Source organism: Fusarium falciforme, chromosome 3 (genome assembly GCF_026873545.1).
Source record: "Fusarium falciforme chromosome 3, complete sequence".
Taxonomy (NCBI): domain Eukaryota; kingdom Fungi; phylum Ascomycota; class Sordariomycetes; order Hypocreales; family Nectriaceae; genus Fusarium; species Fusarium falciforme.
This window is the reverse complement of record NC_070546.1, coordinates 950,735-973,298: the sequence shown is the minus strand read 5'-3', so window position 1 is coordinate 973,298 and position 22,564 is coordinate 950,735. Positions and strand designations below refer to the sequence as shown.

Below are 22,564 nucleotides of genomic sequence, written 5' to 3'. Positions count from 1 at the left end.
TTCGTTTATATCAACAGAAAATCCGAAATCGCGACGTTACCAGCCGTGTTTTCCAGTCAAATCAAATTGCAATTTCCATTATCCTAACCCCCAATCAACATTTACATGCTAGCCTTGTTTCCGTATGGCTGAGGTGAAGCTGATGGAGGGGTACCGTCGGCTTGGTGATTAAAACCCATGGTCTCCTCGTGGGGAGGCGGTGACCTTGTCTGCGTGGAGGGGGTGTACGCGCTGTATGTTTGCTGAGGTTGCTGAGGCTGCCAGCCTTGTTGGACTGGAGATACCGGTTGCGGCTGCTGGTATTGTTGTTGATACTGCTGCTGTTGTGGTTGCTGGTACTGTTGTTGCGGCGGTTGCTGATACTGTTGTTGCGGCGGTTGCTGGAACTGCTGCTGTTGGGGCTGTTGGAACTGAGGCTGTTGTTGGACCATTGGAGGCGCAGTCGGCTGAGGACCATTGTTGTAAGAGTACCCCCAAGCAGTCTGCTGGTTGCCCTGTGGAGCGTTGAAAGGCTGGGGAGTAGACCAGAGCCCGTTGCTCTTGGCGGTGCCCAAGGCAAAGACCATGCAGAGGACGGTGAATTGCGGCCAGACGCCAAAGACGACATCAAGGATGTTGTAGTAAAACTCGTAGCGGTCGTTTCTGCTATTAGAAAAGTCGGACCAGGCAGCGATGGACGCCATCATGTAGGTCGTGCGCAGGAGCCAGGCGACGGACATGGCGATGAGCATGGTCGAGCACTGCGTCGGGTTAGTAGCTGGAACAATACCGGGAAGCAGATAAACTCACCCAGGAGAGGGTCTTCTCGGCCTTTGGCTGCATCTTGACCATTACTGATCGGGCGACAATTCCAAGCGCTGCAACAAAGACCAAGACACGGAACGAAAAGTCAATCTGCCGGGCCTTGTTGAACGCATCCTCACCTGGCACCTCGTCTAAATCAGTGCGATAGAAAGAATCGCCGTAAAAAGCAGCGACGAAACGAATCTGAAGACCAAGAACAGCAATTGTCAAGATGGCCAACAGGGAGCCAAAAGCGTAGGACCCAAGTCGCAGGATCTTGCCAATCGGACCAGCATGGCCGGACTGGGCGATGACGATGCCGGTGCTGATGCGCAGGAGCATGATCATTACGAGGATGTCGACAATCTTGTCAAAAAAGTTGGCGATGACGCTGGTGCTGCTAGCGGTGATTTGAATGGCATTGATGGCATCGTACGAGTCGTAGTAGTAACCGTCGTTTCGTGCTCGCACTCCAGCGACGGTCAGGGCGGCTGTACAAACTTCGAAGAAGGCATAGCTAGGGAGGTTAGCCACATCCACGAGGAAGAGATATTCAGAGATTGAAATACCCGGCGAACACAAGCAGGGCAAGCTTGAGGTAGGTGAATGCCGTTCTCGCGGGATCCTTGCGACGACGGGTCAAGCAGAGAGCGCAGAAGAAGAGGATGCTGGCGGGGATCCAGGCCGTCACGACCATCAAGGCGCCGCGAGCGATCAGGTATTTCTCTAATGGATAGAGCGCCATGGTTATTGATGACGAGCCTCGTCGAGGACCGAAAATGTGATGTTGATAAGTGTGTACGATGCCGTGCGATGTTGTGAATGTTCAGCCCTGTGAGCTGCAAATGGTTGGATCGTTATCGCCAAGAGGCTGTGATTTGCCAAAGCACAACGAGACGCAGGTGCCCAAAACACTGGCAATCGCGCCTTGAATGACTGACTGCCAACGAACAATGGCTCACAGAGCGCAAACGGTGAAGATGGAGGAGCGGGAAAGGGACCTCGACACACGATGTGCGCCCTTGGACCATTTTACATTGGGCGCCTACATCCCTTCACTAGCCTCTCTATTGGTCCCGTTTCAGAGCAACGCCTCTTCCGCCAGAAGCAATCCATTCGTAGCAGCCTTTTTTCAGCTGCTGAAGTAGGTAATCACCACCCAAGGAGCGAACAATACACAGGCTGCCACAGTATAAGGCACGGACGCAGGGGTTGTCGATATTCAACCAATCAGAGAAGTCATTCCCATCTCAAGGATGCCCTGGGCTCATGGAAGGCCCCGCTGATGTACCGGCACTGCCTCTGTAAGGCGCTTCAGAGGCGTCAAAGCCGTCTCGTCATTGGCTCTCGTCGGCAGTGGCGCCACGATCGTCCAACGCTTGACTTGTAATTTCTTTCCTTCAATCTCTCAGCCAAGACCCCGAGCTCGACCCCGTGATTTGTTCAAGGCGTTTTACGAGGCTCTCTTCTCCTTGGCCAGAGTTTCGTCTTGACATTCGTGAGAGGTGGGCGCAGCTCCACGGCAATCCTTGTGCCTAGCGTTGCCGATCTGGCCTTGCTGGGCTCAACACCCACAGGGCGGTCGACTGGAAAGGGAAATGCCCGGTGCTACAATCATCCGTATTACTTTTACAGCACGCGCCCGTTGTAAGAACTGTAAATCATGCATGTTCGTTTGAGCCTCCACTGTTGGCTCTGTTAGGGAGAGAGCACGATGGCCCACCTTATTAATGAGACTGGTAGCCATCGTCCGAGGTTCTCGCTCATGGTAGATTCTCTATCAATCTGCAGAGTCTTCGGGAATGGCTTAGCCCCGACATCCGCCTCTGTCACGTCACAATGAGGCTCCGCCTCCTCCTCTCTGTTAAAGGGCTCCAAGACAGTGGCTCGACAGGTGGCTCAATATGAATCGTACCGACTCTTGTCGTAGACAACACGATAGAGTCTCCAACGTCTCAAACATGGCCTCCTTTCCGAGGCCTTATCCGAAACCCGTCTCATGTTCCATTTAAGATAGCTTATCTATTTGATCCAGCATTGGTCCTCACCCACACTAGATCATGAGCTCTCCAACCCTATACCAACATCACGAAAACCGTCGCTCTCCCTCATATCATCTCAAGTAGAACATCACCATAGACCACTGATAACATCCAAATGTCTCAATAACAAGCCCGAAGCTGTCGCGTGGTTTATTACAGCTCCATGAAAGTCGCCCAGGTGACGTCACACGGACATCGCACCTACACCATCAAGAAGTGAGCATGACGACGTCACGACTTTGCGCCCCAAAAAATCCAGGAACGGGGCAGAAGGACAGAATGTAAATAAAAAGCACGAGTACAGGATTGAACATGGAATTTTCATCTCTCGATTTACTACTACAGCTTTATACTTGCCAAACAAAAAATACCTGTCTACACACACAACAAGATCAAAATGGCCATCACTACTGCTATTAACGACCTTCTCAGCTCCATCTACGAGCTCCTCGCATCCGTCTTCGGAACCGTCTACGCAGTCATCCACTCCGTCATCGTAGCACTCCTAGGCTTTGTCCGTGGCCTCTTCAACCTCATCGGCGACGTCGCCTCAGGTTTGGTAGACGTCGCAGGCGGCGTGGGCAAGTTTGTTGCCGGTATGCTCTTCTTTCTCTTCTGTAATTGCGTTCTTGCCCTCCCCTGCGCATTCTGCAGTGGATGGATAATCCCAGGCGATGCTGTCTTTAGTACAAGAACTGACTGTTATAGGCAATGCTGCTCTTCTTGCTGTTGGCGCCATCGCGGCGTTTGCCTATGTGAGATACACGGCGCAGGGACAGCGTATCGCGAACAAGAAGACCCAGTAAAGTGCCAGATACAGCCTCGAGCTTGGAAACATGGGAAGGGGAGTTATACACGATACCCGGATGTGATTTGGACCATGGATGGGATTCTCTATCAGACAGGCCGGCTTAAGAGACGTGGAGTAAATAGGGTCAATGGGATTTCAACTTTGTGATTCACGTATTTCTCGTTGTAAATGTTGCCTACCTGCTCACCGTGACATTGCAAATTCCACTGTCAGGGCTTCTTATCTCGACACCTTCAGCCTTATTTCCAGCTGACCTTTCAGACTCTAAGCTCCGTAGGCTCAGTCTCACTGGTTATCGCGGCTAGTGCATGTTCTAGATCCACCATCTTCAAGTTCACCTTATGGGTTCATCTTATTGGTTGCTGATGCACATGTGATGGTGAGCCTCGTGATCGAGTCATGATGTTTCATTTGAGCACCATCCATGCACATAGTCAGACATTCACAAACTTTGATACAGGCCTGGAACCCTTACTGTCTGGGCAATGTATGAGGTGTCATGGCTTCGTTAATTCTTGTGGTTTTCCAGTAAATACCCAGAACAAGTCTATCTCTCCCAGTCTCGTAACATATCGTCATGTGCCATTCCTTGTCCTTTATCCAACCCCAAAGCCAAACATGTTCTGTTATTGACACGAGCAATCCGGTGCTCTCCCTCCAAGACGTAAAGACTCCAACTCCTGATAGATTCCCAATCAATTTCGCTCCGTTATCGTTCCCGTCCAACGTGATTTCATACATTCGATACATGTCCCTCAAGTCAGGGTCGCAAGCATGGCCCGCATGAGCTTGGGAGGAGGTCCTGTGCAGCTCGGTCAGCCGCACGTTCTCAAGATAGAGGATAAACCAATGCGCACCTTCAACGGAACTTTGGTACGCTAATGGAAAGCCTACCTTTCTTGTCCTTTTCAATTCGCGGAGGCTTGCGGTGCTCAACCACCTTCTCTAGCTTGTCCTCTACAATGACGACTTGTCCGTCAGGTAGTCGCTCAGCGTGGACGATCTCGCCGCCCGTGCTGGACCGTCCTCTGGGTCGGTGAGCGAGCTCACGCTCTAGAGCGCGAATCTCGGCACGAATCTCACGACGTCCATTACGAGATCGGGAGCGAGACTTGTGGATGAGCTCGCCCTGGTGATGGTGATGGTACGAATCCCAGCTTGACATGGTAGTCGTAGAACGAGATGGCGAAACATCGCGAATGATGGTCTCGGTCTCGTCCACAATTTCGACAGGAGCAGGCTGAGGGTTCATGTAGATGGGGCCTGGAGGAGGTGGCATGGGCATCGGGGCCGGGACAGGTTGCACCTGGACCGGAGGCGGAGGAGCCGGAGCCGGAACGGGGACTGGAGCGGGGGCCGTTTGGGCCGGCGGCGCTTGAGGAGGGGGAGCCTGGGCTGGAGGTGCTTGGGGCGGAGGAGCCTGCTGAGGTGGGGGCTGTTGAGGAGGAGGGGCCTGTTGAGGCGGAGCCTGAGGCGGTGGTGCTTGAGATGGTGCTTTCGGAGCTGGAGGAGCCTGCTGAGGCGGGAGCTGCTGAGGAGGAGGTTGAGGCTTGGCCTGGGGTGGAGGAGGAAGAATAGCAGCGGCTGGCTTGCGAGCCGCGGCGATCTCTGCCTCAACTATGGAGCTTGTTAGACATAGACTAAGAGATGGCCAAGGAAACATACCCTTCTTGTAGTCCTCGCTGACCTTGAGGAGCTCGTCAATGTTGTCCTGGCCGAGAGCCTTTTGCACAATGATAGTGTGACCCTGTTGAATGTTAGACATGAATAGACACGAGACGTTCATGTTGACAAACCTCTTCAAAGAATGGGTATCCGAGATCAATCAGAGCCCTCTTGGAGACGAGCTTGGCAGGAATGCGAGTCTTGCCCTTCTTGGGATACTCGCTGCGCACAGTAGTGCCTCCACTGCTGCTAGAAGACCGGCTGGAGGAAGACGAGTAGGAGCTGCTTCGCACGGAGCAAGTGCGGGTAGAGCGGGAATCTCGGCTGCGGCCACGGCTGACGGCACGGCGGCTGCGGGACTTGGTGTACTCCTTCTCACGAACCCTCTCAGGGTAGGGTCGGAAGTCGTCGTCGCCGTAGAAGTCGGGTTCGGCAACCTTGATGTCATCGTAGAAACCCTGGTCGGCAAATCGGCGGGGTGGAGGCAGTCCGCGGGTCTTGGGGAGCGGGATGGGGGTGTAGGCCGGAGCACGGTATTCATCCCGGCTGCCTCGGCGGACGTCCTCTCGGCGAGCGGGAGGAGGGTACTCCTCACGCTCACGGAAGAGACGGCTTGGTCGACGGTCAAAGGTGTCAAGAGAGGATTGGCGACGGAGGAAGCCAGGTCGTCGAGGAGGAGATTCGCGGCGAGGGAAGTAGTCGCGCTCCCTCTCCTTCTCTAGTACACCACGGCGAGCAAATGGTGGAGGTGCTTCTCTTTCTCGCTGAGGCATGTAACGAGGTTCCTCGCCGTAGTAGCGACGATCTCGGACCATGTCATCCTCGTCGAAAGAGCGGTTTGTTCGGCGATCGAATCGCTCTTCTGAGTGTTCACGGCCTCGTCCGCCGCGCATGTATGATCGGTCATCGTCAAAGCGAGACCTGTCGCGGGCTCGCTCAAACATGAAGCGATCCCGATCCCAGCGTTCGCCCATTGTGAATGTGTTGTGAGGCTGCTGCGAGCCGGTAGAAACGTATAGAAGAAGACGGCCTTTCTGGGCCTTTGGTGTAAAAGGCTAGACCCTAGTATAAAACAAGGCTGAGCCTCTGGTGTTGATGATGTCAGTGACGATCAGAGCCTGATGCTTGGATCGAGAAGCGATTTTCAGTCGTGCCTCGTCTGGTCTGGTGTGGGTGATGGAGGAAAGAGCAGAAGAGTGAGGAACAGAGGAGGAGAAGGAAGAAAAGATGTAGGGGAGGGTGGGTGGAATAGTTGATCAGGAGGGGAGTTAGCCTTCGATAATGAGCACGGATGACGGATGATGGAGGGTGGACGAGGATGGCCGATGACGTTGACAGACAGCGACGCCCCGCTTGTCGCGACTTTACACGGCGGAAGATTCCAGCGACTCGTTGGCTGATGACCCCGCTGCAAGGGTCCCCCAGAGCCGCTGGCTTTCGGGGGCTCTGCAGGCTCTGCACTGGAGGCTCAGCGCTCCAGTTGGCCGGCTGTAGTGGTGGTGTCTGCTGACGAGGGCCTGTGATAGGCTCTGGCCTGACGCTCTTTGGTGTTGGCCGAGGAGGTTGCTTTGCTGCAGCGTGAGACACTGCGAGACAACAACGAAGCAGACACCTGATACCAGAAATCTGGTAAACAGCCGAGTTTAGCAAGAAAATACTTGAGTGGATGGAATTTGACCCAGGTGTGCTTTCGTCAGGGTCCTGTCCTTTGTGAAGCCACCCACACGGGAAACCACTTTCTCGTATGGAGTCCCCTCAGGCACAGCGTCAGAAAAGCACGCCAATGCACAAAACTGGATCTAGAAAAGATTGCGTACATGCCGAGCACGGCTAGTTCAAGTCAAAGTGAAAGGGCACTTTTCCCCTTGGAACATGATTTTTCGCCGATATCTGGTTCTGATATTGACCCTGTCGTGCTTTGCGCCCAAACCAAGGCCAAGTGGGTCAGCATCCAAAAGCCGGATTTTTTGGCACATGAACACAAGGATTGGGGTGTAGTGAGGTTATGGTGGCCAAGCGTGATGGATGGTAGGTGTGAGATGGGGAGAGATAGAAATTACACAAATATTCTTGGAATTTTCCATTATCTTGCATGTTGATGAGGCATTCATGCTGGTAAAAGCCCCAAACCAAGCAGATTCTCATCATCCTAATGGTATTCAATCACGTGAGAGCCAAACCTCCCACCTGTAACTGCCTCACCATCTCCCTCTTATCCTCCTCCATCTCGACCCTAACACCCAACTGCAACCCTCTGGGGAACAGGCTTTCCATCATGCAGGGCTCTCCCCTGGAGCCACTCGACACCTCATCGAGCCTCAAAGCGCCATCCTCGTCTCTTCGCACTTATTTGTTATTCTGCCCCCTTGCTCACCTGCAATGCGCGACCTCGTTCTCGTCGCTGCCGAGCTCTAGCGTCGTCGCAGTCCTACTCTCTTTGATGCCGCCATCTTCCTGATCGGCCTAGTTTCGACCCAAGCTCCGCCTCTCGGGCATCTTTTGGTGATTCTTTGTCCTCGGGCCACGGGTTCCAAGTACCGCTGTCGTTGCGCATTGGCCAATGTCTGTCTGCGCGCGTACATGCTCGGTGTTGCCTTGTACAGCATCCCGATCATGCTGGCGGCCGTCTCCATGGTGATGGAATTTCCCTTTGTCTGTAGAGCTGCCACGATGGCCCATGTACGGGCCTGGCCAGCTACGTTCTGGAACTTACACTGCGTTTCCCAAAATCCAAAGACGTGCCGTCGGGGAATCCGCAACTGCTTCCTCGCAGAGTGACACATCCAACCAGAGCACTCGTTTCACCCTTCAACAGGCACGAGAGGCGGCATGGCTGAACCCTGGTCGAGTGTCGTGGAAGCAAGGAACTCGGGTAGTGAAACGTCCTGTGCGATGACGTCGGGCAGCCAGACGCTACACCCGGTTCGACACCTGATCCCCACACGACTCGCCGGCCTCGGCCCAATAATGGCGGCAGATCAGAGGACCTCACAATTGGCTTTGGGCTCTTGAGGACGCGCGCAGCGACAACCGCTGGGTTTACCCCAGAGTGATCATCACCAATCTCTCGGTAGGGTCCGACGTTGGGCAAACTTTTGCTGGTACCTGATCATCTTTCGTTTCTTTCGAGAGATCTAGCTCTCCGCAGGACCCCTGCTGGGCCTCCGCCTGCTTCTCTATCGGGCACGAGCACGAGCTAGGAGAGGCAAGCTCCCTTTGTTCCTTGGCCTTAGTTAGACCCTGCAGAAGCAGCTCAAGCGACGTGTTCCACCTTGGCTGCTCATGGAATTGGAATTTGCCCATTGTCGTCAAGGGATTTGGAGCTAGTTCCTGTCAGAATCACGGTCCAGCTCACATGCAGGGTTGTCCTAGGTGGCCGTTCTTCATGGGTTCAGTATGCCCCGTTCTGCACGACTAGTTCCCTTTATTTCGAGGTCATGATCGAGCTTCCTCTGCTCGATCTTTCTGCCCCTGAGGACCTGAAGCTCGTCGGGCAAGCTTTGACCCAGGAGAGCAATACAGCTCTGCGGCGCACGTACACACGATTCACAGTGAGGCTGTCAACATCGCACGAACAGCATGCCTTTTTACTTTCTTTGTTAACGGTTTGCTGAGCTCAGTCCTGGCTGGACCCAGCAAACATCTATGCACGCCACTCATAACGCCGTCAGCCATCCTATTCCTTAGATAACCCCAAAACTGTCTGATCCAAGCCCCTAAAACGCTGCATGAGCACTACTCTAACATCCAAGCTCGATGGCGTTGGCAAACAGGGCGTATGTGTCGGCGTGATTGATGTTCTGGTCAGCGCTCAGGCTCTGGATGAAGTTGTAACCATAGCCACCGTAGTCGGAGGTGCCCTTGATCTGGTTCAGATGGGTCATCTCATGCACGTTGGTTTGGGCCTGGTCCTGGCCGTGGCAGGAAGTGGTGGTGGCGGGCAGCTGCTGGAAGTACAGGTCGCAGTAGGCCATGTAGCTTGCTCCGGGGACAGTGTAGGCGAGGACACCGCTCTGGCAAGCGCCGTACACGTCGGTGCAGTAGTACCGGGAGTCGCCGGAGTTGGTGGATCCGCATTCGGAGGCGATCCGGCCGAAGACGTCGGCAACGGTCTGTCGGGTCTCGTAGCTGTCCGACTTGAAGTACTCCTTCACCTTATCGCCAGAACCGCTAGCGGCAGCCTGCTGAGCCTTGGAGGCCATGCTGGCGCAGCGAGACAGAGCCTGCTGAGTGATGGCGAGCTTGTCGCCGGAGCAGTCGCTCTGAACCTGGGTGCGCTTGTGGTGGAAAGCGGTGCGGACGGAAAAGGCCTGGGGACCGTCGACTTCGGCCTCGATGCGATTCGAGTAGAAGGGCACGGAGCCGACGAGCTCGGTGCTATCATCCTGGGCGAAGGAGAGGGCACCCTCGGCGAGGATGTTGAACTTGCCGCCAGCGGAAAGATCGTGGAACTCGGCGATGTCAAAGTCGACCTCGATGGACTCGCCGGAGGGGATGCGCTGGAAGGCAGTCTCTTCCAGGCGGCTGGTGTCGAGAGCGACGCGGACGCCGTCGAAGGGGATGTTCTTCTCTATTGGCTGTTAGTGGCTGGGTAGAGCAAGATGTTGGTGGTGGATGAGAGGGAGTCTAGGACCAAAGACCAATCACCCAAAGCATGAACCAGATCAACTTGATGTTGAGATTGTATCCCGTGAAACGAACTATTTTGGTTACATGAATCTCAGGGTGTCGTCAAGCTCATGGCAACATGCGCTTTTGGAGATCAAGTCTTGGCATTGTTTCCCTCTCCAACACAAGAAGAAAGCCTTACCTCCTGAATACACCTGAGCCTTCTCGACAGCAGTCGAATCAAGGAAAGTGCCCGACTTCAACAGCTTGAGGTTACTCTTGCCGTTGTTGGTGATGACGGCCTTGATCTTGGAGTTGCCCTGCATCTCCAGGCTAACATTCAAAGGGGTCGGGGCACGCTTCTCCACCAGGGGAGCGGCGACAGCCATCGAGGCGAGAGCGAGACCAGCAAGCAACTTCATTTTGAACGAGGGACTGTAAAGAATGAAAAGAACGAATGAATAGAGGGGAAAAAAAAAAAAGAATGAATAAAAGGAAAGGATGGGGTTCAGCTGAGAGAGAACGAGAGGCTTGTCGAGGTTGAAGCATTTGCGGTGTCAAAGAATACTTATAGAATGTTGCTCGCCAGATGCGAACCCCAGTCGGCTCGACATGATCCTTACCAGGAGGGCCTGTTGTTTCTCCGTGATTGAGCCTCGTTGGTGGAGACGAGATCAGGGTATGTTTCGAGGGCCTCCTAGCGACTTCATATGTTTGATACGGATGTCATGATTAAGGCTGTCCTGGGTAATATCGGTCCATGCCTTGATCTGGCCAACTGGAACGTCTACAAGGCACCTTTGTTTCTTTTGGTTCCCGATAATCTTTCTGTTTCGATTCCTGCAAACAATATCATTGTGGCAAACTGCATCACATTAAAGGGCAGGCGTTGTTATGCCCTCCGCTTTTTTTCGTCTCGACTCTGATGCGAAACCACCAACGTATCATCGCCGGCAGGGTTCACGACGCATAGCCTCGGCCTGACACGCCAAACAGGGGAGTATCGGTCGATTAGCGATTGGTGGGAAAGTCTACGACAGACCGGAGGCAGCACATTTAAGGCTGTGATGCGAATCAAGGTTAATTCTGGGGCGCATGCGACGGGAGATTGGAGGGTGCGCTGTGAGTATATTAACCAAGGGCTGTCCTCTATCTCAAGAGGCAACCAAGAAGGCTGTGAAACTCGTCAACCTGAAGCAGCGACGGCCTCTATTTGCTCGGCGTGTGAACCTCTTTTGCATGGCTTTTGCTCTTTTGTCGCCATGTGATGATGAGTTGGTGAGGGATGCCTTGGCGAGAGAGCACGGCGAGTCCGACGAGTTGGGCACATTCATCTGAATCGGAGACGTCTATGCGTGTTGGTTTGCAATTCAGTCGGCGAATTTCTGCTTGTGCGACCGATGACAAACTGTCTCCCGACGCCTTGGTTGTCAAACGAGATCGGAACGGTAACCGGAGCCATGCATATTGACATGTTCTCTCTGTTGCGGCTACTGCCTGGGATGAATCTCGATGCATCACACACCGCGATCACTGGAGAGCAACTCTAATAGCAACTGCAACACTTATTCATCCAAACCAGGCAAGGTCAACTGCGGGCCTATTTTAGTTTCCATGAGTCAATCTGACACAACGAAAAATAAACTTGAGACTGTCTAAAAAATCGAGGCCAGTTCATGAAACATTCCAAGCTGCCTATTCAAGAATCCATGAGGAGAAAGCTGAACATCCCCTGGACCCCGGCCCCTGTGTACTGTAATTAAAGTTGCCGGTTAGCGGGAATAATCATGCGCCGAAACACGTGAGGCGATCAACCCAACCCCCTTTGAGATGCATTCAAAGGAGGCCACCCAAAAACCGACTCAATCGATAGCGATTCTATACGAACAAGTTGTGCTTGCAATTACAATCGCTATACGGGCTACCTCATCCCCGTTCTTTAGCTTGATGACGTCAGCCGTCCCCCTTTAGAAACGCCAAGAAGAACACCACATATCATGGGTCTTCTCGCTTCAAACAGTCTCCGTCTACTCCTCGGCTTGATCATAACCATCAGCCTCATCGCCTTCCTATCACCATCTTCAGTACCAACCGTCAAAATCCCCGACTCAATTCCCTTCAGGATGCCTGCTGCCTTGCGCGGTTTGGAAGTCTCGCTTGAGCAGACGGAAAAGTCACCCCCCACGCTCGTGGTGAGCGTCAAGAACAACAATGAGGGACCTGTGACGCTCCTCACATACGGATCGCCCCTTGATCCTTTAGCGCCTCAGCTCGGTATGCTGTACATCACGCCCGAGGCAGAGACGGAGCCGTTGGAGATTACGCAGCTAGAGGTTCAGAGGCAGTGGCCGCCTGCCGACGACGCTGTTGTGGAGATTGCTGCTGGGGCGAAGAAGGAGCATGAACTCACTCTCATGGAACCTGTTATTCCCATGGACCTGGTGTTTGGGAAGGCGACTGTTCAGCTCAGAGGCAAGTGGCAGGCTGTCTGGCCCACTGAGAAGAGCGCTGTGAACCAGACGGCCCTGGAGGCTGGCGGAGCGGGAGAAGATGCTCTCACGGGCAGTTTTGAGTCGAACATCATCGACATTGCCACAGACTAAGGCAGTCGAGGGGTATCCAGATCTTGTATTATCGGGAAGGCGTTTTGGTTAGCAGTGTGAGCTTCACTCAGCAGGCTGAGCTCTTGAGGCTAGGATCGGGTAAAACATCTCGAGGGAAAACAGGCGTCTTTGAGAGAGTTGTTCAGTAAACAAACACGCTTGTCTGTGTCACTTAGCTTGTTGTCTTGATGTCTCTGCCTGGAAGTAACTTACCCTAGGTAGAAGATGCGGCTTGACCAGCGACGCACAACGCAAGCTACATCATACATCTGGATAGTTTACATAAGCGCAAAAAAGTTTCCTTTCGATATCCATATCTATGAACAAGATTTCACAGTCTAGGCTAATATGGATGTGATGTTGGACGTTCATGGTTCTTCACTCACCTACACTTGAGGCTGTCACACACATTGGCGTGCGGTCATCCAAGTTCAAGGCAGTCCACCAATCACTGTAATTTCTCACCACAAGGGAAACCGATATTGATGTTAAACCGTCAAGTGAATGAAGCTGGTGGATTATAAGTACGTGATGTACAGATCGTAACTCCTACGCCACACAGCCCAACACAGCGCGAACAGAGCTGCCTCATCACCATATCCTCTAACAGCGTCTCACCTCCCATAACTAACCCTCACAAAAGCAACCATGGGAGGAGGAAAAGCTCTCGGAAAGGTCGTCTGCATCTCCGCAGCAGACAAGCTCCCGGCCGGATACAGCCGCCTGGAGCAAGGCAACGCTTACTTGACGAACAACTGTCGCAAGCAAGCCACAGAACAAAAGAAGGACTACTACCAGTGGCAAGAAAAGGGACGCCAGATCATGGCCTTTCCGACCAGCATCTTGAAAGCCGCCAAGCAGGCAGACCGACGCACCAAGTCTCGACGACTCCGCGCCGTGCAGAAATCGGATAACAAGCTCCGGAAGGAGTTTCTCACCACCTTGCGCGCCGACTATCCCGGCATGCCGCGGGGAGAGCGGACTCAGCTTGCGAAACTACAGATGGAGAAGGGTCAGAACCGTATCGCGCGGAGCCGCAAGCTTCCCATGGCGAAGCGGGTTGAGGTCGCTGTTTGGGCCCATGCCTGGCATGTGCAGGAACGAGAGGGGAAGCGATCGGTTGAGATTCTACGAGAATGGCAGGGAAAGGCAAAGAAGATCTGAAAGCATGTCGCTAGTACAAGGAGTGCTTGGGACTTGATATGTCTAAGACGGTGAGATGAGGCTGGTGAGGGCCCTTGTCGGAGCGTCACTGGCTTGGGAGTCTGTCATCTGGATACGCGACTCGCCTTTCTTTGGGCTTGACTTATTATGATTGACAGTATGAAACTGTGTCTGTATTTAGAGGCCACTTGTGATGGTCTTTCCTCTCAGATAGATAGGTGATGGCCAGTGTTACGAGAGATCGATCAACCCTGCTGTTATCTAAGCACAATGGAAGAAGAGGAGACTACTTGACTAGAGAGAGAGATCTACACGCTTCTCCATACGAGGTGCGCAGTAGCCAAAACCTTGATGAACATGTATCCGCCATTGTATCATTGTTTACATGATTGATACCAATTTACACGTACCGCATGATCCTACACTCTCCCAGATCCTATCAAGCAACACACGATGCGGGGACTGAGCATGTGCCCAACCAACTGGCGCGATACGACTCGCGCATAGATACAGCTGCAGCTGCAGCATTTAGCCGGCTGGGGATGTCGATCAAAGACCATCGGGGAATATCGCCCTTAATTGTGTCACTGACCTGTGGCGTGTTGTAGCACGATGCCCCTCTCCCCGCTTCCTACTTGTCATATTGAAAGACACTGGATACATAAATGGGAGGAAGCTCTTTCGATAGTTCTCATATAACACAGAGCTGCATACCCTTTATTGCACCAAGTTTTGATTGATTCAAGAAAACCTATCATATCTTGTGAGAAGAAAGCAGCTGCGCACATCCCTCTAGTGAACCACGATGTCAACCGCAGCAGCGCCCCCCAAGATCGGCGATGGCTTCGACTTCAATTCAGCTACCAAAGCAGTACAAGATGGCGCCCTAAATCTCGACTCAGCCGCAAAGGCTTTGTTGTCTCGCCTTGACCTCCAAGAGCGCCTCGGACTTCTCGACGGCGACCAAGACTTCTGGCCTGGCCTGTACGGCATGAGCACTACAGGTTACAACCGAACACCCTACATCCACGGCGAAGTCAAACGTCTCGGAATCCCTGGCGTTCGCTTCGCAGATGGCCCTAGAGGCTGCGTGATGGGAAAGTCGACAGCTTTTCCTGTTCCCATGGCTCGTGGTGCGAGCTGGGATGTTTCCCTCGAGGAACGCGTCGGTAGAGCCATCGGTCGCGAGTGCAAAGCCCAGGATGCAAACTTTTTTGGAGGTGTCTGTGTTAATCTTCCTCGACATCCGGCCTGGGGTCGCATTCAAGAGACTTATGGCGAGGACCCTGTCATTCTTGGCGAGATGGGCGCTGCCCTCACGAGGGGCATTCAAGAGAATGTCATGGCTTGTGTGAAGCACTACGCCCTCAACTCGATGGAAAACGCACGCTTTCATGTCGACGTCAAGATAGACGAGGCTGTTCTGCACGAGGTCTACCTCGCCCACTTCCGTCGCATCGTGGAAGAGGGTGTCGCGAGTGTCATGTCATCATACAACTCTGTCCGCGGCGAATTTGCAGGCCAGAACAAGGAACTTCTCCTCGACATCCTGCGAGATCAATGGGACTTCAAGGGCTTCGTCATTTCAGACTTTATGTTTGGACTGAGGGATCCGGCGCTCTCCCTGAAGAACGGACTCGACATTGAGGCGCCGTTTCGCCAACAGCGCGCGTGGAAGCTTGAGGCGGCGTACAAGAATGGGGAGATTGACGACTCTCACATTGAAAGAGCTGGGGTTAATATCCTTCGGCGTGTCATTGAGGACCAGGTGGTTCGTGGAGATGCAAAGCCTCAGCCTGATGTTGTGTTCAGCGAAGAGCATCGCCAACTGGCTCGGGAGGCTTCCGTCAAGTCCATGGTGTTGCTCAAGAATGATGATGTTGACGGCATCCCGGCCCTCCCTCTCAAATCAGACATCTCCAAGATAGCCGTTGTGGGACGCCTTGCGAACTCGACCGACACTGGAGACAAGGGATCCTCAGCGGTGCGGTGCCCAGAAGTCGTCTCACCCTACCAAGGTTTGAAGAAGGCTTTTGCACAGGCAGACGTAACTCTTGAGGAGTCCGAAGATCCCGAGAAAGTCAAGGCTGCGGCGGGCGCTACTGATGTGACTGTCGTCGTCGTGGGCTACAACTTTGAAGATGAAGGAGAATTCAACGTGCCGGCATTCGAGACAAACCCAGCTGTGAACTCTGTCCTTCCGCCAAGTGACGGTTCGGAAGAGTCAAAATGGGTGTATGAACAGTGGACGGTTCCGAAAGAGAAGAAGAAGGAGAGCCATGCGGTTGCGACCGGAGGCGACCGGACGAGTCTGAGACTACGACCCCAGGACGTCGAGGTTATCAAAGCCGCTGTCGAAGCTAACCCACATACGATTGTCTCCATCGTCGCTGCTGGAGCCGTTATCACTGAAGAGTGGAAGCATCTCCCGCCAGCTATTGTTCTCAGCTGGTACTCGGGTTGTGAGGGTGGTCATGCCCTGGCTGACCTGCTGCTGGGCAAGGTCAACTTCAGCGGCCGGCTCCCATTCTCGATCCCCACGGCGGAGAAGCATCTCCCTCATTTCGATAAAGACGCGGCCGAGATTGAGTATGACCGCTGGTTTGGCCAGCGACTGCTTGATCGACTTGATGTCAAGGCGGCTTACCCTCTTGGCTTTGGGCTCTCGTACACGTCCTTCGCTGCGTCGGACTTGGAGGTCGAGAAGAGCAAAGAAAACCCTGAAGAACTGATTGTTAGGGTCAACGTCTCTAACACTGGAAGCCGGGCTGGCAGATACGTCGCTCAAGTGTACGGAGTAGTTGAGGTGTCCGACTGGCCTAAGAGGAGTCTTCTTGGATTTCAAGCAGTGAATCTCGATGCCGGGGAACAGAAGAAGGTGGAGATACGCGCGTCAACCAGACCTCTTCAGAAATGGAACCTGGGATCTTGGGAGCTTGTGAGCAAAACAGTCGAGGTCGAGGTTGGAGGCTCGTGTGGCGACGTCGAGAGTGTGAGGACTGTAGTTGAGCTATAAGGGTTCACTGGCAGTGACGAAAAGGTAACTCGAGGAATGATAGTACCTCGGTGATTGATAACCTGTAGTATAAAAATACTGGCTCTGTCCGATACACATAGCCCCGATGTATTGCACGCGACCTTCTTCGCCTCAGTCTCACTCAATTCTCTCCCACTATTGGCGTATTGGAGGGCTCATTGCTCTCTGCAGAGGCCTCAATCGCAGGAGAGACGTCCTTCTGGGAAATTTCCATAACAGGGTTGACCTGGTAGCCCTCGCTCAACGTTTCGTAGCCAAGACGTGTCTTGACCTCGTTGTCTTGCTGAACCAGAGAGCAGCAAGGACACCAATACGAAGCGCAGCAATCAGAAGTTCTCGATCCCTTGATGCCGAATTTGTCGCGTATCTCCGTTCGTTTCGTCATGTTGCGTCTACACAAGTTAGTTCTGACTAGAGCCAATTGCGAGGAGGACTCACATCTATCCGCAACAGGGGAGAGTCTGTGGGAGATAAGAAAAGATGCAATCGCTTTTGGCGTTTTCCACATTCTGAGAGCTCGAATTTCGTAGGCGCGCCGTAGTGCGTTTGGAAACTACGCACTAATCAGTCACCTCGAAATCGGTGCCGTGCTCCTCAAGTTCAGCATACGGAGATCTGGGAAGAGCAAACTGAGCACACATGAGCGGCCGGGAGAACAGCTACAGAGTGTGTTCTGCCATTCTTGAGTGCGCTTCGGGATTAACGTGGGGATGGAAGGGAAAAGTTGGGCGAGCTTGTTGGGGACGGCGAGGAGGATGACCATTGCGATAATGATGGAAGAGAGTGAATGTTTGATGATGACTGCCACTTCGGCGAGAGGATATACAGGGAGTATTGATGAGTATGATGGAGAAACCGTGGGATGGTGCATTCTCCTTGTTTCCTGCCATGGCTAGCGACAGAGCCCATGGAAGGAGCATCACTCGTGTTCTTTCCAGAGCGGTCATCCCAAGTCCAGTAGGATCAAAGATTTTCCTACGGCTTGTCGTTCGGGCTGAGCTTGCAGAAGGAGAGATAGTCCGTGTTCCTATCAAGCGATGAGTGGATTGACAGACCATATGCGAAGCGAGTGGAAGGTTGAACAGCAGTTATCGCAACAGAGTGAAAACTCCAGTCATGCATTGAAACCCGTGATTTGAACTGCCCGTGACTAAAATACGATTCACTCCACCAACACTGGCGAGCGGACCTATCGCCAACCCAGCTCTAACACGAAGCTGACAACACCACATCGGTATTCCCAATTCCGATACCAGGTTGTCTGAGAATGCCCATTTTTATCTCGTATTTTTCGTCAATCCTATAAGCTGAGAATAGTTCGTGCCGCAGTGTTACTTTGACTAGAAGCCCTGATATCATTGGTCTTTATGATCCTTGTCGAGATGTAAGATTGATGTTTGCGGACTTGTATAAAGAGGGTAGACACCCCGCACAAATGATCAGCATCATAAATCAACCGCATTTCATACTTAACCATGTCTGTTCCATGTGTCCCATCATCTTTCCCAGCTCCTAACCTCCTCGGAGCCGAATTCCTCGCCATAGAAGCAGCCATCGTAACAAACCACTCAGCCTCAGTCCCAAAAGGATGGCGCTTCTCCCAACCATCAGTCGACGTGCACAATGCCACCTTTTGCAACGTAACCTTGACATATACCCACCCCGGCCAAAACGACACCCTCAACGTCGAGGTCTGGCTTCCGCTTGCTGAAGAGTGGAACGGCAGGCTTCAGGCTGTCGGGGGAGGCGGGTGGAATGCTGGCCGGTTTCCGCTGAGCTGGATGGGTATGGCCGGGGCTGTCGCTGATGGCTATGCTACTGCGACTATGGATGCTGGGCTGGGTGATGCCTATGATCCGTTGCCTTGGAGCTTTGTTAGTCCGGGGAATGTTAATCTGTATGCGTTGCAGAATCTTGGGCTTGTGTCGTTGGGTGATGAGGTAAGTGAGTTGCTAGCAAACACTTGAGTTTATCTAACAGTCAAAGGCAATCATCGCAAAGGATGTCATCAACAGCTACTACGGCAAACCACCTTCATACTCTTACTGGAACGGATGCTCCCAAGGAGGTCGTCAAGGCGCAATGCTAGCACAGCAGTTCCCAACAGCATACGACGGGATCATCTCTGCAGCTCCAGGCGTATACTGGGCCGAGATGTTTTTCAGCAACATATGGCCTACGTTTTACATGGAAATCACAAAGCAATATCCTCGAGGCTGTGAGCTCAATGAGCTCACGGCAATTGCCACGTCGATCTGTGATCCTTTGGATGGTGTTAAGGATGGACTCATCTCGGATCCTGAAGGGTGTCTTGCTGCTTTTAATCCCTTTGATCATGTCGGAACTTCATTCAAATGCGTTGAAAACGGCTTTACCGATACAATCAAGATTACAAAAGCGGCTGCTGCTGTGGCAAACGCAGCATACAAAGGACCCGTCTTCTCCAACGGCAAACCCCTCTGGTACGGCTTCGAAATCGGCTCGGATCTCAGCTACATCGCATCAACAAACTGCACAAACACCGGATGTGTCGCCACAGGGCATGCGATAATCGAGCTTTGGCATAGTTCCTTTGATGTCACCAACACTCCGCTTGATTTCTCCAACCTCACCCACAAAGACTTTGACAACATGTATCGAATGGCAAAGAGAACGTATGCGCCTTTTCTCGCTACGGATGAGCGTGATCTGTCCGAGTTTCGGGACGCTGGAGGAAAGATGATTACCTTTCACGGTCTGGTAAGCCTCACTGGGATCAGGTTGCGGGAGTAACAGTCACTGAGCTTGATAGATTGATCCTATTATCCCGGCCAAGAGCTCTCTCGCTTACTACAAAGCCGTATCATCCTTCCTCGACGATACTCAAGAATTTTACCGGTACTATCGCGCACCAGGGCTCAGTCACTGCTTGGGAGGTTCTGGTGGTCAGCCCGAGCGACTATTTGCGCAACTACGAGAATGGGTAGAAAATGACAAGGCCCCCGAAGAATCACCCGTCCTCATCACGACGCCAGACAACAAGACTCAACAGCAAATATTGTGCAATTTCCCCAAAAAGGCAGTCCTGGGCTCTTCATGTTCCGACGCCAACAGCACAGAGTGCTGGTCCTGCACTGATGAACAACAAATCCCTTCCAAGCGGAATGGCCAACAGATACTATACTAGCCAGACTTTTGCAATTTCCCCTCAATCTAATCACGACCTCTCCTAACACATCAATTCCCGTGTCGGTTCCCCTTCTGCTCAATCTCACCCTCAAAGCCAAAAGTGAAGGGAACCTGGTGGCCGATGAGCCTCTCGGCCTCGTCCCGTTTCGCCGTGCCGTAACCCATCTTGAAGCCCCTCACAGAATGATTGACCTGGCCCCTATCAAACAGAGGACCTCCCCATTCCACCCTGTTCAGTCCATGTCCACGGGTGGCGGCCAAGATACTAGAGAAGCGCGAGTCTCGCCTCAAGCCGCCGTTGTGCCGCAGGGCAATGGTCCCGGCTGCGACGCCCAAGGATGCAAGCAGCACAGAGACGCCGTAGACTGCCCAGAGGGTAATAGCCCTGTACTGATATCTACTTACTGGCTGCGATCGCCTACATGGATATTCGCCGCTGTCCTCATTGAACAAGACTTGCTTCTTCATGTCAGCGGCCCAAACAACCGCAGCCCACTGCTGATTCGAGAGTAGAGAAAAGAGCATGTCCTCGAAAAGGCTAGGCACCACTTCTTGGAGATTCTCGGCTGGGAAATAGTCACCGTTGCTCGTAACCTTGGTGAATAGAGCAGGCGACTTTGCGCTGACAGTAGGCATCTCCACAGTGCCCCTAAGGACACTGCGGAAAATATAACCGAGAGCGTGGTATGCGGCCGTCTTCTTGTACTGGGTCGTATTCCCGAAGAGGACATAGTTCTCTTGAGGCGTCGCCGTGGTTGGGTCGATGGTTTCGTCGTCTCTGACGCCCCTGCGAACGGTTGTGTTGACCACAGGCGACAAAGGAGTGCGTTTCACAACCTTGATCGACTGCGAGCCGTCGACATACTGGTACTCCAGCATGTATTGCGTTTCGTAGTACTCGCAAGCCATGAGGGTGGGAATTAGAGCATCTCCATCCTTGCCGGCCCTTCTAGGATCGAGGGGCCTTTCGATACCCTTGGCGGTTTTGACATATCCGATCCAAACGACGGGCTCTGTGCGGATGGCGGCAAAGTTCTTGGGCCAGCGCGTCGTCGGGCGACCTTCGTCATCAATTTTCTCCATCTGCGGCGCACTATACTCTCCTTCGAAGACGAAACCGTGGTAACTTTCATTACCAAGTGGGAGAAGCACCTCGGTAAAGTTGAAAGGGGGACTTATCTCCCCGGACTGTTGGGAAAGGTTGCGCGCCTCCGATCCGACTCCAGAGCCGAGTTCAGTGCAGTTGTAGCCTGGACCCTTCATCTCAACCCTGACGGTGCAGTTCCACCCTCTTTCGCAAGTCTCGAGCGTCGAGTTGGCGTACGTGACTGGCCGCCGTAAGACCGTAGATGCCTGACCCAATGATACCAGCTGCTCATCAGGCCCGTTATAGTAGCCGATTGTTTTAGCCAGATCGCGATTGGTGTCGTTCCATGTTGCCAGGTTCAAAGGTCTTAGCCCGCTCTGCTCTTGGCCGGCACCGAGCGGCCAAGTGTACGCCTCTTCAAGGTCAAAGTTCAGACTTCTGACCCCGCGGCACATTCTATCTTGATGCATGAACGAGGGTGGTGCAACGAGGAGGGTATTTGCGGTGATGATGACGATAGCTGGGGCACACCTACACACACAACAGTCAGACGAGCCATGATATAGATGGGTAGCCGACTTACCATCCGAACAGCGCCATGGCAACGGCCATCTTGGCTTTTGTCAAAAGCTCAAGGTTGAGCATATCCAGTGGGTTCTCCGTGGCCGCAAACATCGAGTCGAGGGCAACGACAGTCAAAAACCTGGTTCTGACTGTTGCCCACACTTTTTGATCAAAGGCAGATAGGACTGCAGCTGTCAAGCTGGCCTTGCAGGCAAACGCGAGCGCCGTGCCCCAGCGCAGCATGCGAAGCTGGTCGTCGACGATCTCGCCGTCTAGTGAGGAGTAGAAGAAGTGATGGCCAATCGCAAAGCAGACGCCGACGACGAGAAAGAAGTACATGCTGTAGGTGGCGACCCATGGCGAACTAGGGAAGCGCAGCCATACCGCCCTCTTCTGAAACTTTGGCAGAGGCTGTTGAGTCGGGTTGTAGGTGCCATGCCCGTTGACATCTACTGGGACAACGGTAGGAACAGCAACAGACTCGAGAGGGATGGACTCTCCCCCGATTCTCTGAGCAGGTATATGGATCTCATTCCAAGACTCAACGTCCTGCGGCCTCGGTGCGGGGGGTGAGGCAGGATACCCGGGGGGCGGGCTTGGGTAACCGTCGGGCCTCTGCATACTGTATGTCTTTGTGGAACACGACTTGAGACGAAGATAATCCTTGGAAGAGAACATTTTCGCCAGAGCATGACCGATTCTTGACCTCTTCGGTTGACCAAATGTGCAAATGTCTAGACCCAAACATGCATGAAGCTGAAGAACTAAGCCCTCCTCCACACCAAGCATATGCAGCCGCATACATGGGACAAGAGGCTCTGAATGGACCCTGTGAAAAGATGTGTGACACGGGGCATATGGCTCCCAAAAGCCACTCAGAAGCTGGGCATCCCACTACACACATCCCGCGAGTGAGGATGGCGGACCCGTTATGTGACAACGTCGTTGATGCAGATGGTGGAGGCTCACGCTGTCACTTGATGTGATTGCCAAAAAAGAGCATTGGACAGAAGATCATGCATGTTTTTGGCT

General features: G+C 53.1%; 9 protein-coding genes across 9 annotated transcripts; 5 read left to right on the top strand and 4 right to left on the bottom strand.

Moving 5' to 3' along the window:
* Positions 1 to 101: 101 nt before the first annotated feature.
* NCS54_00364100 (Hypothetical protein) lies at positions 102 to 1,528 on the bottom strand (the record flags this gene model as incomplete). Its single annotated transcript, XM_053149204.1, has 3 exons — positions 102 to 740; positions 790 to 1,300; positions 1,353 to 1,528. The coding sequence occupies 3 exons, from the start codon at positions 1,526 to 1,528 to the stop codon at positions 102 to 104; spliced, it is 1,326 nt and encodes a 441-aa protein (XP_053005179.1).
* Positions 1,529 to 3,153: 1,625 nt separating this feature from the next.
* NCS54_00364000 (Hypothetical protein) lies at positions 3,154 to 3,631 on the top strand (the record flags this gene model as incomplete). Its single annotated transcript, XM_053149203.1, has 2 exons — positions 3,154 to 3,421; positions 3,534 to 3,631. The coding sequence occupies exons 1-2, from the start codon at positions 3,223 to 3,225 to the stop codon at positions 3,629 to 3,631; spliced, it is 297 nt and encodes a 98-aa protein (XP_053005178.1). The 5' UTR covers positions 3,154 to 3,222.
* Positions 3,632 to 4,391: 760 nt separating this feature from the next.
* NCS54_00363900 (Hypothetical protein) lies at positions 4,392 to 6,275 on the bottom strand (the record flags this gene model as incomplete). The annotated part of the gene is made up of 4 exons (XM_053149202.1): positions 4,392 to 4,438; positions 4,531 to 5,253; positions 5,302 to 5,383; positions 5,433 to 6,275. 4 exons carry the CDS (start codon positions 6,273 to 6,275, stop codon positions 4,392 to 4,394), a joined length of 1,695 nt encoding a protein of 564 aa, XP_053005177.1.
* Positions 6,276 to 9,041: 2,766 nt separating this feature from the next.
* NCS54_00363800 (Neutral protease 2) lies at positions 9,042 to 10,331 on the bottom strand (the record flags this gene model as incomplete). Its single annotated transcript, XM_053149201.1, has 2 exons — positions 9,042 to 9,871; positions 10,112 to 10,331. The coding sequence occupies 2 exons, from the start codon at positions 10,329 to 10,331 to the stop codon at positions 9,042 to 9,044; spliced, it is 1,050 nt and encodes a 349-aa protein (XP_053005176.1).
* Positions 10,332 to 11,906: 1,575 nt separating this feature from the next.
* Positions 11,907 to 12,512, top strand: NCS54_00363700 (Hypothetical protein; the record flags this gene model as incomplete). The annotated part of the gene is made up of 1 exon (XM_053149200.1): positions 11,907 to 12,512. One exon carries the CDS (start codon positions 11,907 to 11,909, stop codon positions 12,510 to 12,512), a length of 606 nt encoding a protein of 201 aa, XP_053005175.1.
* A 648-nt stretch (positions 12,513 to 13,160) lies between these two features.
* NCS54_00363600 (DUF2293 domain-containing protein) lies at positions 13,161 to 13,676 on the top strand (the record flags this gene model as incomplete). The annotated part of the gene is made up of 1 exon (XM_053149199.1): positions 13,161 to 13,676. The coding sequence occupies one exon, from the start codon at positions 13,161 to 13,163 to the stop codon at positions 13,674 to 13,676; it is 516 nt and encodes a 171-aa protein (XP_053005174.1).
* An 805-nt stretch (positions 13,677 to 14,481) lies between these two features.
* NCS54_00363500 (Fn3-like domain-containing protein) lies at positions 14,482 to 16,692 on the top strand (the record flags this gene model as incomplete). Its single annotated transcript, XM_053149198.1, has 1 exon — positions 14,482 to 16,692. One exon carries the CDS (start codon positions 14,482 to 14,484, stop codon positions 16,690 to 16,692), a length of 2,211 nt encoding a protein of 736 aa, XP_053005173.1.
* Positions 16,693 to 18,188: 1,496 nt separating this feature from the next.
* On the top strand, positions 18,189 to 19,879 carry NCS54_00363400 (Carboxylic ester hydrolase; the record flags this gene model as incomplete). Its single annotated transcript, XM_053149197.1, has 3 exons — positions 18,189 to 18,653; positions 18,700 to 19,452; positions 19,505 to 19,879. The coding sequence occupies 3 exons, from the start codon at positions 18,189 to 18,191 to the stop codon at positions 19,877 to 19,879; spliced, it is 1,593 nt and encodes a 530-aa protein (XP_053005172.1).
* Positions 19,880 to 19,929: 50 nt separating this feature from the next.
* NCS54_00363300 (Hypothetical protein) lies at positions 19,930 to 22,210 on the bottom strand (the record flags this gene model as incomplete). The annotated part of the gene is made up of 2 exons (XM_053149196.1): positions 19,930 to 21,499; positions 21,552 to 22,210. The coding sequence occupies 2 exons, from the start codon at positions 22,208 to 22,210 to the stop codon at positions 19,930 to 19,932; spliced, it is 2,229 nt and encodes a 742-aa protein (XP_053005171.1).
* Between the last annotated feature and the right edge of the window lie 354 nt (positions 22,211 to 22,564).